General features: G+C 47.6%; 1 protein-coding gene across 2 annotated transcripts in view; it reads left to right on the plus strand.

Annotated features, from left to right (window-relative positions):
- The first annotated feature begins 1,909 nt into the window (after window positions 1-1,909).
- papss1 (3'-phosphoadenosine 5'-phosphosulfate synthase 1) overlaps window positions 1,910-15,124 on the plus strand; it is a 99,202-nt gene continuing 85,987 nt past the window's right edge. For both annotated transcript variants that reach the window (XR_004412220.1, XM_033022115.1), the window contains exon 1: window positions 1,910-1,997. Coding sequence is in view for 1 of the 2 variants with exons in the window: in XM_033022115.1 (XP_032878006.1) it covers window positions 1,947-1,997 (51 nt within the window). In the remaining variant the exon portion in view is untranslated. The remainder of the gene's footprint in view (window positions 1,998-15,124) is intronic.

Consider the following 15,124-nt stretch of genomic DNA (forward strand, 5'->3'; position numbering starts at 1 on the left):
CATGGATTTATGAAAGGGAAATCATGCTTGACTAATCTTCTGGAATTTTTTGAGGATGTGACAAGTAAAATGGATGAAGGGGAGCCAGTGGATGTAGTGTATCTAGACTTTCAGAAAGCCTTTGATAAGGTCTCGCATGGGAGACTGGTGACTAAAATTAGAGCACATGGTATTGGGGATAGGGTGTTGACATGGATAGAAAATTGGTTGGCAGACCAGAAGCAAAGAGTAGGAGTGAACGGGTCCTTTTCAGAATGGCAGGCAGTGGCGAGTGGAGTGCCGCAAGGCTCGGTGTTGGGGTCGCAACTGTTTACCATATATATTAATGATTTGGAAGAGGGAATTAGGAGCAACACTAGCAGGTTTGTGGATGACACAAAGCTGGGTGGCAGTTTGAACTGTGAAGAGGATGTTAGCAGGTTGCAGTGTGACCTGGACTGGTGGAGTGAGTGGGCAGATGCATGGCAGATGCAGTATAATATAGATAAATGTGAGGTTATCCACTTTGGCGGCAAAAACAAGGGGGGCAGATTATTATCTCAACGGGGTTAGGTTAGTTAAGGCGAAGGTGCAGCGAGACCTGGGCGTCCTTGTACACCGGTCACTGAAAGTTGGCTTACAGGTACAGCAGGCAGTGAAGAAAGCTAATGGAATGTTGGCTTTCATAACAAGAGGATTTCAGTATAGGAGTAAAGAGGTTCTTCTGCAGTTGTATAGGGCTCTGGTGAGACCACATCTGGAGTATTGTGTACAGTTTTGGTCTCCTAATTTGAGGAAGGACATCCTTGTGATCGAGGCAGTGCAGCGTAGGTTCACGAGATTGATCCCTGGGATGGCGGGACTGTCTTATGAGGAAAGATTGAAAAGACTAGGCTTGTATTCACTGGAGTTTAGAAGGATGAGGGGGTTCTTATAGAAACATATAAAATTATAAAAGGACTGGTCAAGCTCAATGCAGGAAAAATGTTCCCAATGTTGGGCGAGTCTGGAACCAGGGGCCACAGTCTTAGAATAAAGGGGAGGTCATTTAAGACTGAGGTGAGAAAAACCGTTTTCACCCAGAGTTGTGAATTTATGGAATTCCCTGCCACAGAGGGCAGTGGAGGCCAAATCACTGGATGGATTTAAAAGAGAGTTAGATAGACTCTAGGGGCTAGTGGAGTCAAGGGATATGGGGAGAAGGCAGGCACGGGTTATTGATAGGGGACGATCAGCCATGATCACAATGAATGGCGGTGTTGGCTCGAAGGGCTGAATGGCCTCCTCCTGCACCTATTTTCTGTTTCCATGCTCCCTCAGACCTCCCCTCCCCCTGACCCCTACCCCCCTCCCTCAGACCTCCCCTCTCCCCTCCTTTAGACCCCTGTCCTCATCCCCCTCAGACCCACCTCCTCCCTCTCCCTTGTCCTCCCTCTCTCCTGCTCTCTGTCCTCCCACCCACTCCCTATCTCTCTCCTCCCTCCCCCTCTCCACCCTCCCTCTCTCTCACCTCCCTCTCTTTCTCTACCCCTCTATCCTCTCTCTCTCTCTCTCCCTCCCTCCCTCCCTCTCCCTCTCCCTCCCCTCTCCCTCCCCCTCTCCCCCTCTCACCCCCTCTCCCCGCGCCCTCTCTCCCTCTCTCCATCTCCCTCTACCTCTCTCTCTCTCTCCCTCTCTCCCCCTCGCTCCCCCTGTCCCCCTCTCCCCCTCTCTCCCCCTCTCCCCCTCTCCCCCCTCTCTCCCCCTCTCTCCCTCTCCCCCTCTCTCTCTCTCCCCCTCTCTCCCTCTCGCCCCCTCCCTCCCTCCCTCCCCCAAGATACGTTGCTCCCGCCCCTGCTGTCGTGAGGCCGCCCAGGCCCCGCCTCTGCAACGTCGTCATCCGCCCTGCGCCGCCGCCGCTCCTCCTCCCACAGATCCTATAGCGGATCTTTGCTCCTCCTCCTCCTCCATCGCCGCCGCCGCCAACCATGGAGGACAAGCTGGTGAAGAAAGCCAAGCTCAACAACAACCCCAACTGGGTGAGAGCCGCGGCCGGCCGCGGGGGGAGAGAGAGGGGGGGAGATCAGGGTGGTGCGTTGAGGAACGGGGAGGGTTGAGGGGACAAGGGGGTGGCGGAGGAGGGAGTGAAGTGATGAGGAGAGGTAGGGGGGAGAGAGGGGAACATGGGGAGGGAGTGGGGGAGGAATGGGAAGGAAGAAGGGGGTGGGGGGAAGTAAGGGGGTGGAGAGGGGATAGAGGGAGTGGGGAGGAGGGGATAGAGGGAGTGGGGTGAAGAGGAAGGGGTGGGTGGGGAGAGATGAAGGGTGGAGAGGAGTGGGAGAGGTGGGGAGGAATGGGAGAGGTATATGGGGAAGAGGAGGGAGGGGTGAGAGGAGATGGGAAGTGGAAGCGAAACGGTGGAGGGAGGCGAGGCAGAGAAGTGGGGCAGAGGGGTGGGGGAAGGGGAGGTAGGAGAGGATTGGGGTTGGGGAATGGGCAGTGCGAAGAATGAGTTGGGGAGAGAAGGGGAGGAGAGGGGGATGTAGGGGAGGGGGGAAGAGAAAGATGCAGGGAGGGTATGGGAAGAGAGGAGTGGGGTGGAAATGAGAGGAAGGGGATAGAGGGAAGAGGTGGGGGTGAATCAGTGGGGAGGATGATGAAGTGTGGAGGGTGAGAGAGATGGAGAAGGCATGGGGTGAGGGGGTGGAGCAAGGGGAAGTAGGGGGGGGGAGGGGGAATGTGGGGGTGAATGGGGGGCGGAGTGGAGAAGGGATGGGGTGAAGACGGAGGTGGAAGGGAGGGGTGGAAGAGGTAATCGGCACCATGGGCGCCTAAGAGGTTAGGTTTATTATTGTCACGTGTACGGAGGTATAATGAAACATTTTATTATCGGATAATACTACACATAAATATAATCAAGTCAAACTACAGACATTCCCTGACTTACGCAAGGTGTCCATTCCATAAATACATGCATGTCAGATTTTGGTCGGAATAACCTTCAAACTAGGTAGAAACAAAGGAACTGCAAATGCTGGTTAATACACAAAACAACACAGTGCTGGAGTAACCCCAGCATCTCTGGAGCAGCATCTCTGGAGAACATGGATAGATAACGTTTTGGGTCAGGACCCCTCTTCATACTGAATCAGTCTGATTCAGGTGGAAGATGTCAGCGACTCTGGGACAGCAGAAGTGGAAGCATGAGGAGGAGGCGGCGATGGAGGGGGGGAGCGGCAAAGCGGACAAAGCGACCGTTGCCTTCTGTTGGTGGCAGCGGCCTGAAGAAAGCGCTGTCGGCCAGGGGCTACAACGTGAGCCGCAACAACAGCCGCGTCAACTGGATGGCGTGGCAGTGGGTGAAGAAGTGCTTGCTGGTTCACCTTGAGGAAGATGTCGGTGACTTGGCCGGGAGTTGCTCACCACCGCCTTCCTCAACCTCGCTCGCCTTCTCAGTATTGCAACATACAGTTGCCCAAACCGGACTAGCAGCGAGGCTGGATGACACTGAGATGAAGCAGACGGAAAGCCTTCGTCATCCTCCCAACGCTAAATATATGTTTCTCACTTTTTATTAAACCCAAGGATCAACCCGCCTCTCAAAACCTGCTGGGTGCAGGTCTAACTGCTGAAAAGCATCCAAATCACTCCGTGTTATGAGCCCGGGCTTGGCTGAACTTGTCTGATTCTTAAAATGTCCCTTCAAAGTTTTCAGCATCAGTGGTTTCTCTATTTCGATTGCTCTGAAATGAGTCTATAAATATGGCTGCAGTAACAGGTAATTCAGGAAATGGGACCACCTGTTTATGTTGCGAATTGTGAATTGTTTTGTGTAAGTGCGAGTTTACGTTAGTCACCTGTTGCGTAAGTGGGGGAGTGCTTGCACAGAACAATAGGTAGAGCACAGGGAAAGATACAAAGTACAGAATACAGTTCTCAGCATTGTAGCACTACTGACAATGACAAAGACAAAGCCCAATGGGGTAGAGGTGAATCGGACAGTACCCTAGTTTGTGAAAGGACCTTTCAGAAACTTGGTATCAGAGGTGAAGTAGCTGCTCCTGTGCTTTTGCGCACTTTCAAGCTTCTGTACCTTCAGCCTGACGGGAACCGCGAGAAGAAGAAACGGGGTGGACAAGTCTTTGATGATGTTGGCTGCTGCTCCGAGGCAGCGTGAAGCGTTAGTCGGAGTGAATGGTGAAAAGTCTGCTCTGTGTGATGGGCAGGGAAATTGTTACACAATTCTGCAGTTTCCTGTGGACTTGGCAATCCAAGCTGTGATGCAATCTGACAGAGCGAGAGATTTGGGGGGGGGGGGGGAGAGAGATAGACAGGGGGAGAGATAGAGAGATATAAAAACTGGAGGAGGGAGAGGCAGGGAGAGGTATCGGGGAACCAGAGAGTGGACGGGAGAGTTGGTGCATAACACAATTACTTTTAAAGCTGTCAAAGAGCAGGAAATACATATATTAAAAATGATCAGTTTATCAGTTTAAAAATAGAGGAAGGTGAATTAGAGAATTAGCATGACAAATTATGACCCCTTTCCCAGCTAAACTATATGTAACAGCTGCAGAATATATCAGTTGGAAATCTGAAATAAATAAAAATGAATGCAGGAAATACTCAGCAAATTATGTCATCTAGAGAGATATATTATTTCAAGCAATTATTAATTCCCCTTCAGAATTGGAAATGTGAGAAAACATAAGTGTTTTAAATTACATAGAGAGGAGTGGAGAGAACAAACCAAATGACTATGGCACTCCATTGCTATCCAGATGACGTAATTTATTTGGTGCCACGAAGGAAGGAAAATGAATTGTTGATCTGTGCAGGTGCACCCAGGTAGATGACAGTAACACAGCGAGAAACTGAGGGAATTACAACTTGCTGCAACAGTGATATATAGAAGAACTTGCAGCAAATCTGAAATATAGGGTTGCTGGAAATACTCTGCAGATCAGGTAGACTTTAGACTTATAACCATATAACCATATAACAATTACAGCACGGAAACAGGCCATCTCGGCCCTACAAGTCCGTGCCGAACAACTTTTTTCCCTTAGTCACACCTGCCTGCACTCATACCATAACCCTCCATTCCCTTCTCATCCATATGCCTATCCAATTTATTTTTAAATGATACCAACGAACCTGCCACCACCACTTCCACTGGAAGCTCATTCCACACCGCTACCACTCTCTGAGTAAAGAAGTTCCCCCTCATGTTACCCCTAAACTTCTGTCCCTTAATTCTGAAGTCATGTCCTCTTGTTTGAATCTTCCCTATTCTCAAAGGGAAAAGCTTGATCACGTCAACTCTGTCTATCCCTCTCATCATTTTAAAGACCTCTATCAAGTCCCCCCTTAACCTTCTGCGCTCCAGAGAATAAAGACCTAACTTATTCAACCTATCTCTGTAACTTAGTTGTTGAAACCCAGGCAACATTCTAGTAAATCTCCTCTGTACTCTCTCTATTTTGTTGACATCCTTCCTATAATTGGGCGACCAAAATTGTACACCATACTCCAGATTTGGTCTCACCAATGCCTTGTACAATTTTAACATTACATCCCAGCTTCTATACTCAATGCTCTGATTTATAAAGGCTAGCATACCAAAAGCTTTCTTTACCACCCTATCTATAGGAGATTCCACCATCAATGAACTATGCACGGTTATTCCCAGATCCCTCTGTTCAACTTGAGAGATACAGCGTGGAAACAGGACCTTCGGCTCACTGAGTTCATGCTAAATATATGTTTCTCACTTTTATTTATACCAGCGATCCGTACACTAGCTTTATCCAACACAACATGGAGAATTTACAATTTTACATAAGCCAATTAACCTACAAACCTGTACGTTGGAAGGAAACCGGAGCACCCAGAGAAAACCCACGTGGTCAAAGGGAGAACATACAAAATTCATATTGTCTGCAACCATGGTCAAGATTGTACCATGGTCTGTGGCCTGTAAGGCAGCAACTCTACCACTGTGCCGCCCTGTCGATATGCACAAGAAGAATTTGCAGCAAATCTTAAAAATGGGATTACTGGAAATATATGCTGCAGATTAGATAGCAAGAAATTGGGCGTTGGAGAGTCCCAGAGCTACACAGCATTGGAACAGGCCCCTCAGCCCACATAGTCCACGCCAAAGAAAGAAAAAAAATGTAACATTACAAGTGGCTGATCTTGCCTCACAGGAAAGGAAATAAGATGAGGAAGAAGATGGGGGAAAGGAGAGGGGAGAATGCAAGACTCACTGTCTTGAAAGGTAAATCTTGGTCAGAGAGAGGACAGATACGGCAGAGCAGAAGAGGGTGATGGACGATAAATGGAGAGAGAGCTGTGGAGGATGGAGGGAGAAAGGCAGGAAACATTCATAGAAAGTGCAGATAGTGGGGAAGGAGTGGAAGATAGAGAGGAGTAGGAGTTTGAGCAAAAGGGAGACAGGCTGAGCAAGTGAGATGCCATGGGGAAGGACGTGGGGGGGGGGGGGGGGAAATGTGGGGTAATGTAGTTGGTGATTTTTCGTAAGACAGGGTATGTGAGAGATCCGGACAAAAACTGGCAACTAAATCAGGGGAATTCAAAAAGATTTTGGTAGGATAATGGAGTTCAATATGTGATCCCTTTGTAATTCAGAAAAGGGTGGAGATACACGGACAGTATCTGTGGAGAGGAATAGAGTCAACATTTCAGGTTAATGAAATAAGATTGACGCAAAATGCTGGAGTAACTCAGCGGGTCAGGTTTTGGGTTGAGGCCCTTCTTCAGAAATAAGAATGTTTTAAGTTGCAGAGGAGGGAAGGAGAGATTGGGAGTAGGAAGGACAGGCCTCTAGTGGGGTCGGAGATTAAGGCCAAGGCTGTTTAGTGATGAGGGAAATATGCTTGGGCATTTGAAGAGACAAATCATTGTATTTATCTCCAAAGTAAAGCGTATGGAACTGTAAAGGGCCTGTCCCACACGCTATTTTTAGGCGACTGTCATAGTCGTAGCAGGTCGCCGAAAAACTGGCGACTGGACCCCCTTCGACATAAAATTTGAAATAGAATCATTACTTTAACAACAACGAAGTCAGCACCGGCGACAACCTATGTCACCTGGCCACAACCTACGTTAACCTGGCGGCAATTACAATAGCAACTACGCCAGGAGAAGTCAAGCTACGCTCATTGGCTTCAAACTCACTGTCGCCGACTGTCTCCGAAAACCTTTCTACATGTTGAAAATCCAGCGGCGACCAGAAAGGAGCTACGACTCTTTGGGCGACTGAGGAGACTACTCATGACCATACAGGCGACAACCCGCCGACCATGTGGCGACAGCCTAATCACCTGTAGTCGTCTAAAAAATAGATTGTGGGACAGGCCCTTAACATGCAAAGCAAAAGGGGTTGTTTATATCAAAATGGATGCAGGAAATACTCAGTTGATCTGGTATCATCTGAGGAGAGAGAGAAAACACAAATTCATGTTATAGGTAGAGACTCAAGGAATTGCTGATGTTGAAACCACAAAGTGCTGAAGTAACTCAACCGGTCAAACAGCATCTGCGAAAGGTGTCAAAAAAATGATCCCTACCTTAAATGTCAAACAGACCTCCACCCTATCAGAGCATCTTTGGCATTTTCCGATTACGTCACATTTTCTACATCTTCGTTGTTTTGATTTTCTATCTTCAATTGTATTGGCCTTGCCTAAAATGGAAATATCTTAACAAACTTGTTATGTTTTAATTCTAATCCACCCTGTTGTCAGGAACGTCAGTATTGGTAGAAAGGTGTAATTATCATGACAACTATTCACAATTTGTAATATCAGTACCTCCATAGGATTTTACTTCAGAGTCACGTGAGTGACTACGTGAAGAAGGGCCGTCCGTCTGCGTGCGCGTAATTACGTCTGAACGCAACACGCACGACGGACTGGCAGGCATTGAACCTCCCAGGCCGCCGGGATGAGCAGGTAAGGAAAGTTGAAATCACTTACCTGCGTTCTTTAGGGCTTGAAGTTTTTTCAGAGCCCAGATGTCGAGGAGACGGCCCGCGGGGATGTCGGCTGCCGAAGACCGCAGCCTTCCAAATAGCGGGCAACGGTCTTGTTCCCGACATTAGCAGACTTTGCGTGGGAGCAGGAGCTCCATGGTTGTCCTGCGGGACGTAATGCGACCCGCAAGTCTAAACAAACCCATTGACTCGGATGAGTCCGGGGAAGAGGGATACCCTCCCTCAACGGAGAGCGTCTGAGGACGACTTCTCCCACATGGAGCAACTTATGGAGAAGTTGCTCCAACAATGATCTGCTCCAAAGGAGGGAGCAGCATCAGCGGGAGCCTCGCTTCCCGACATTAGCGCCGACAGCAGAATCGGCAGGAGACTTTGCGCGGGAGCAGGAGCTCCATGGTTGCCCTGCGGGACGTAATGCCACCCGCAAGTCTAAACAAAACCGTTGACTCAGATGAGTCCGGCGAAGAGGGATACCCTCCCTCAACGGAGAGCGTCTGAGGATGACTTCTCCCACATGGAGCAACTTATGGAGAAGTTGCTCCAACTATAATCTGCTCCAACGGAGGGAGCAGTATCAGCACGGCCTACAGCAGTGCCGGTGCCGGGAGCCTCGCACATGGGGCAGCCCAATGTCTTCCCCATTGAAGGGGGAACTACATGTGGAAGAAACCACTCTGAATCAGAGTACAAAGAGAGGGGGGGAAACCTTCCCAGGGACAAGCAGAAGAAAGGAAGTAAGTAAGTTTTACTTATATTGCACTGTTTAAGTCAACACCAAAATGCTTTACATAAAAGGAATAATAAGCTTCCATACAAACAAACAGAAAATAAGTGCTTCTGCAATCATCCAGGTTCCACTGGGTGCTTCCCTGCATGGAATCTAGCTCTTGACAGCCCGGGTATTATGGAGAACCCGCAGGCAGCAGCACCTGTTTTCAGGCTGCACAAATGTCTCCTGCTCTAAGGAGAGGAGCATTCATGGTCCTTTTCTGTCTGACCAAAGCTAGAATCTCATTTAGGTCCACTGGAAGGGCCATGTCAGCACAGGTATCCTCAGGAGCCTGCGGCAGCACCTGTTTTCAGGGCTGCCTATGAACCTCACTCTCAGTGGGCGGTTCACTGAATCCGGTGGTAGCTTGAAAGCTGGGCACGGAAATATGATCAGAGTCGTCTTTCAAGGCAGACTCAAAATAATGGCCAGAATTGTCCTACAAGGCAGGCTCAGTATGATGAGGTTTCAGACCAGACCCAGGTCGGGAGAACCATGGAATCCACACTCCTTACCAGTCCTACTCCCAATCAAGGAGAGGAAAGGAATCCGCATCAGGGGCCTTTGGGCTTACCACAAGACCACCGGTAGCCATGGATGGAGGTAGGTGGGTCTGGGTTTACTGAAACAAGGGATTGTGGAGCAGTTACATGTTGATAATTTACTCTTGTGTTCTTGTTCAAAATGACAATAACAAGAAATTTCAGAACGGGGTTTTTAAAAACAGATAATAACGTGATAATTTTACTGCACGACATACACAGGTTCCAAGCAGACTTGGAACTCGGACTGGAATTGTCTTCGAGGCAGGCCCAGTATTTTTGGGCAGGATTGCCATTCAGGACGTGACAGATGGAGGATGTCACTTCATCCAGGTGTAACTCACTTGTGCAGTATAGACTTTTAGAAACAGTAATTTTGTTACGGTTTAACTACTGTTTTATAGGAGCTTCCTATAGAATGGTCACATGGCATGCATCGACCTCAAAGATGCAAACTATTCGGTGTCTATTCACTAAGAACAGGAGATATTTGAAGTTTAACTGGATGGTATGGATCTTCCAAATGGGTTGACATCAGCTCCTAGACTATTGACAAAACTACGGAAACCAATTCTGGGCCTACAAAGGTCTCAAAACCACATAGTAATGACATATTTGGAGGACATTTTCATTTCGGAGTCACCAAGAATTGTCAGAAGCATCAGTCAAGCAAACCAAAACCCTGTTTGAAAGAATTGGTTACCTCATCCATCCAGTTAAATCAAAATTGACACCTACAAGGGTAATTGATTACCTAGAATTTACTATCAAAAACAGTAAATATGTTGGTGACTTTGCCTAGGGGCAAACGACAATATTAATTAAGCCTGCAATGACCTGATAGTCAAATTCTAGCCATCTATCAGGCAAACAGCGAGTGTAATTGGCAAATAGTAGCTGCATTCCCAGCAGTACGGGCCTTTGCATTACCAGAACTTACAGCAAGCAAAGGAATGAACACTCAGATTATATGCAGGCCGAATTGGCAAACTATGGATTGCCAGCAGAGGCCATCGTTGAATAACTATGGTGGATAACGAATGGGAGACAGCTCAGGGAAATTTTGCTCGATAGCCATCGAGGGTTCTTCAGACCTATGCAAGCGGCTAAGGATGGGGAGACACCAACACAGTCTAAAGCTGTAGGGGCAGATGGAATGAGCAGGAGTCTGTAATTCCCCAACACATGGAATCAATTACCCAGAATTGTTGGGGGCACAATATGGACTCAAGGTTCTCTGTAGCGATATGCAACTGGTGCTTGTTCAAATTCAGATTGATAACACCACTGCGGTGGCATATATCCATTAACAAGGGTGGTGTGAAATCTGTATCTTACGACAGATTGTCGAACCTCATTTGGCACTGGTGTATCGAGAGGAATATTTGGGAAATCTACGAGGTAGATATAACACGGTGACAGATGCTGGATCATGAATGTTTAATAACAACACAGAATGGATGTTGAATCAGACAGTAACAAAATAACTACACGATTTGACATACCAGATGTTGATCCGTTTGCATCTAGACTAACCATTAGTTACCCAGATATGTGTCCTGCGAGCTGGATCCAGGAGCGAGGCAGTGGATGCTTTCTCCCTCAATTGGGGAGGAATGTTTATGTATGCTTTCCGCCAATTTGTCTCACAAACCGATGCTTGACAAAAATCAAGCAAGACTAAGCCACAGGCATATTGGTAGTGCCAGATTGGCCTACTCAAGCCTGGTCCCCAAAAATTTTGGGAATTATAGTCCAGCCAGTAATGGCTGTACCCAAGAGCAGGGACCTCCTAGTGAACCCAGTTACAGGGAGCAATCATCCACTACATGAACGTATAACTTGTTGGTCTGCAGATTCTGAGGAGGCCATTTCAAGGCATAGGACTGTCCGAACAAATACAACACAGTTCGGATAACGGATGTCTTGGAGTTCCTATCAACTGTACTATAACTATAAACTAAGTTATAGTGCATCTATAGTGCCAGAGGCGCACTCTCCTCCAATCTGATGCCGGAAGCAGGGCACAGTTCGATAGGAATGCACCCCTTTACAACAAAATTCATGAAGGGAATTTACAATTTAAGACCTCCAAGGCCAAGGTACACGGACACATGGGATGTGAGCGTGGTACAAGCCCTACTTTGACAGTGGGGACCGCCTATAACTAACCCTGAAGGTGGTATGCTGACAAAGAGTCCAGACACTGCAAAAGCTACGGTTGGACTACATGACCACCAATATGAACAACATAACATTCCTAATCAGGAACCTGATAAACAGAGCAGGCCAGGAATGCCAGGGATGGAGATCCAGTTCTTGGCATATCCAGAGGACCAACGGTTGTGTGGGTGGCAACATACTAACACCACTATCTGAGAGTTACGGAGAATCTCAGAGGCACAGAACAATCGGTCCTCATCAGCCATAAAAAAAAAACCACACCAAAAGGTGTCAACTCAAACCATCTCCAGATGGTCAAAAGAGGTAATGGCGGTAGCAGGAGTAAACATTTATATGGTTAAATCTCACTCCATCAGGACTGCAACTACGTCAGCAGCAAGAGCTATGGACGTGCCCCTTGACGACATCCTAGTGGCTGCAGGATGGACGAATGAAATAACGGTCCACCGGTTTTATAAAAAACCTATAACCGGACTGGGGGTGTTTGCACGTACCATTTTAAGTTCTGTCCCTTAGTTTCCCCCCCAAGGTTGGGAGGGGTAACTTTTTAAAAAACTTTTCTTTCATTTAAAGCATCCGTTTCTTTACTTAACTACGTAATGTCTGAATGCTTTAATGATTACACGCATCCATGGTCAATCCATTCAGTGTGTGACGCCTGGATTCGTAACCGGCGTAAAATCACAGAGCTTTGAAATCTTCACGTAGTCATTCACGTGACTCCGAAGTAAAATAGTAAGATTAAACGAGAACTTACCAGTTTGAAGTTTGATCTTGATTTTATGAGGAGTTACGATGAGCGATTACGTGCCCACCGCTCCCACCCTCATATTATCAAGGTCATATGGAAGTTCAAGTTTTTCACAATCTTACTATTCTCAGGTCTTTTTTATCTGTGATTTAACACCGCTGCTTTGAAGATTGACGCGCACGCAGACGGACGGCCCTTCTTCACATAATCGCTCATCGTAACTCCTCATAAAATCAAGATCAAACTTCAAACTGGTAAGTTCTCGTTTAATCTTACTAATTTATTGTGCACACAATGGGGTTAGAATGAAGTCTGCACAGCCTAGCCATTTCTCCATTGATCTAGTCCTGCATTTAGTATTTGCTTCCATTTGCTTTGCTCAAGATGGACATACACTAATATGTATTTTTATGCAGCTCCAACCCCAGCTTCACATACACCAGTCTCTATACAAGTGAATAATTCTGTTTATAATTTCCTTACAAGCTATTCTTTAACTTAGAACATTATTCACTATTTTAACTGTGGATGACTTTGTACAGAACATGGCCTGTTGATCACTTGGAATGTACCACAGGTTCTGCCCACACATTCTTTTAAGTTGCCATATTTTTCCCTGAGCCCTCCTTGCAGTATAGTTCAGAAATTACACTTGTGACAATTTGATATGATCATAATACAGGCCCTTCAGCTCACTATGCCTGTGCCAAACATGATGCCAAATTAAGCTAATCCCTTCATATAATCCATATTCCTCTATTCCCAGCATATTCATCTGCTATTCTAAAACGTTCTTAAACACTCCCATCGTATCTGCTTCCACTATCAACCCCTAGCAGCACGTTCCAGGACCTAGCGCTCCCTGTGTAAAAAAAACATGCCCTGCACTTGTCGTTTAAACTTCTCTCCTCTCACGTTATGTGAACTCTAGTATTTGTGAATGCCATCCAATCTATACCTCTCTTAAAACTTCTATCGGGTCTCCTCTCCACCTTCTATGCTGCAGAAAAAAGAATCCAAAATTGTCCAACCTCTCCTTGTAGCTGAGGCCCTCTAATCCTGGCAATATCATGCTGACCTCTTTTACATCTTCTCTAAAGCCTCTACATCCCTCCTGAAATAGGTGAATCAAACTGCACACAATAACCCAACTGTGGCCTATCCAAGGTTTTAGAAAGCCACTGGACCAACTGGGACCCAACACGGGTCCCCCAAGGCAATATTGGACCACTCACCCCGTTCCCCCAACGCAAGATTCCTGCACTCATCCATAGCCCCCAACTGCACAGGGGTTGCTCAGTTTGCCTTATTCCAAATGCAGTGTACTGTGACTTTAAAACCCTCCCTCCATGTTGCCAGGATTAAACAAAAAAAAGGAATAGCAACATTTCTAGTGCTGTCAGCCAGGTTGGGCTGAGTGTGCCGAGATTGCAACAATGTAGCAATTGTGACAGCTGAAGAAATAGCTGCATAGTGAAATTTGTTCTAAAATCTTGACTTTTTAAATTAAGAAATGTAAAATTTCTTGTGAAATAGATCAATCTGAACAAAACTTTATAGCAAAGCAGACGTGACAAAGGTGAGTAAGGTGGTGCAAAACCTTTTGCGTTACTGTGCACCGTTTTGGCGTAGCTCCTGAGATCACAGACAGACAGAAAAACAAGTTGAGACTTAATAGTATACTAGACCAAGTGCAGACCCGTTGGGTCTGTTCTCCCACCGTATGGTTGCGGGGAGGGGGGGGGGGTGCAGCATGCAGAGTCACACACACTAACTACTCCCCCGCACACACGCTAACTACCCCCCTTGATATATTATCAAGGGGCAGGTGGGAGATGGGGTAGGGGAGAGAAGGGGAAGAGTGTGGTGGGAGGGGGAGAGGGGCAGGGGGGAGAGTGGGGAGGGAGGGGGAAGAGTGGGGAGGGAGAGGGGTAGGAGGAGAGAGGGGAAGAGTGGGGAGGGAGGGGGAGATTGGGTAGAGGAGAGGGGGAAGAGTGGGGAGGGAGGGGGAGAGGGGGAAGAGTGGGGAGGGAGGGGGAGAGGGGGATGGGTGTGGGGGAGTCCATCTATTCCCCACTCCCTATCACCCCCACTCCTCTCCCTCTATTCCCACACTCTCCCTCCTCACCTCCCCCATTCCCCCCTCTACCTCCCTACTCCTCTCCCTCAATCCCCCCACTCCCCCTCTTCACCTCCCCAGGATCTCGCCTGTCCTCCGGATCTGTAGAACTTGCTCGTTCGAGAAGGAGTCAGGAGGAGGTGCAAGTGAACCTCTGCCTCACCTGAAAAGACTGTTGGGATCCTTGGACGGAGTCGAGGGGAGAGGTATAGGGACAGGTGTTGCTGATGGGGTGAAAGTGCCTGGGGAGGGGTGGTTTGGGTGGGAAGGAATGAGTTATCCAGGGTGTTGCGGAGTGAACGGTCTCTGTGGAAAGCGGAAATGGGTGGAGATGGGAAGATGTGGCTAGTGGTGGGATCCAGTTGGAGGTGGAGAAAATGTTGGAGGATTATGTGCTGTATGCGACGGCTGATGGGGTGGAAGGTGAGGTGAGGACTAGGTAGTCTCTGTCCCTGTTACAATTGGGGGGAGGGGGAGCGAGAGCGGAACTGTTGGATATCGAAGAGACCTTAGTGAGGTCCTCATCTGTGATGGAAAAGGGGAATCCCTGTTCTCTAAAGAATGAGGATCTCAGATGTCCTGGTATGGAACACATCATCTTGGGCGTAGATGCAGCGTAGACAGAGTAATTGGGAGTAGGGGATAGAGTCTCTACAAGAAGCAGGGTGGGAAGAAGTGTAGTTTAGATAGCTGTAGGAGCCAGTGGGTTTATAATAAATGATAAATAATAAATAAAGTAACCCTTGTTTTCCCTCTCTCTCCATCCCCTTCTCCCCTTCCC

This window comes from Amblyraja radiata, chromosome 1 (genome assembly GCF_010909765.2).
Source record: "Amblyraja radiata isolate CabotCenter1 chromosome 1, sAmbRad1.1.pri, whole genome shotgun sequence".
NCBI classification, from domain to species: domain Eukaryota; kingdom Metazoa; phylum Chordata; class Chondrichthyes; order Rajiformes; family Rajidae; genus Amblyraja; species Amblyraja radiata.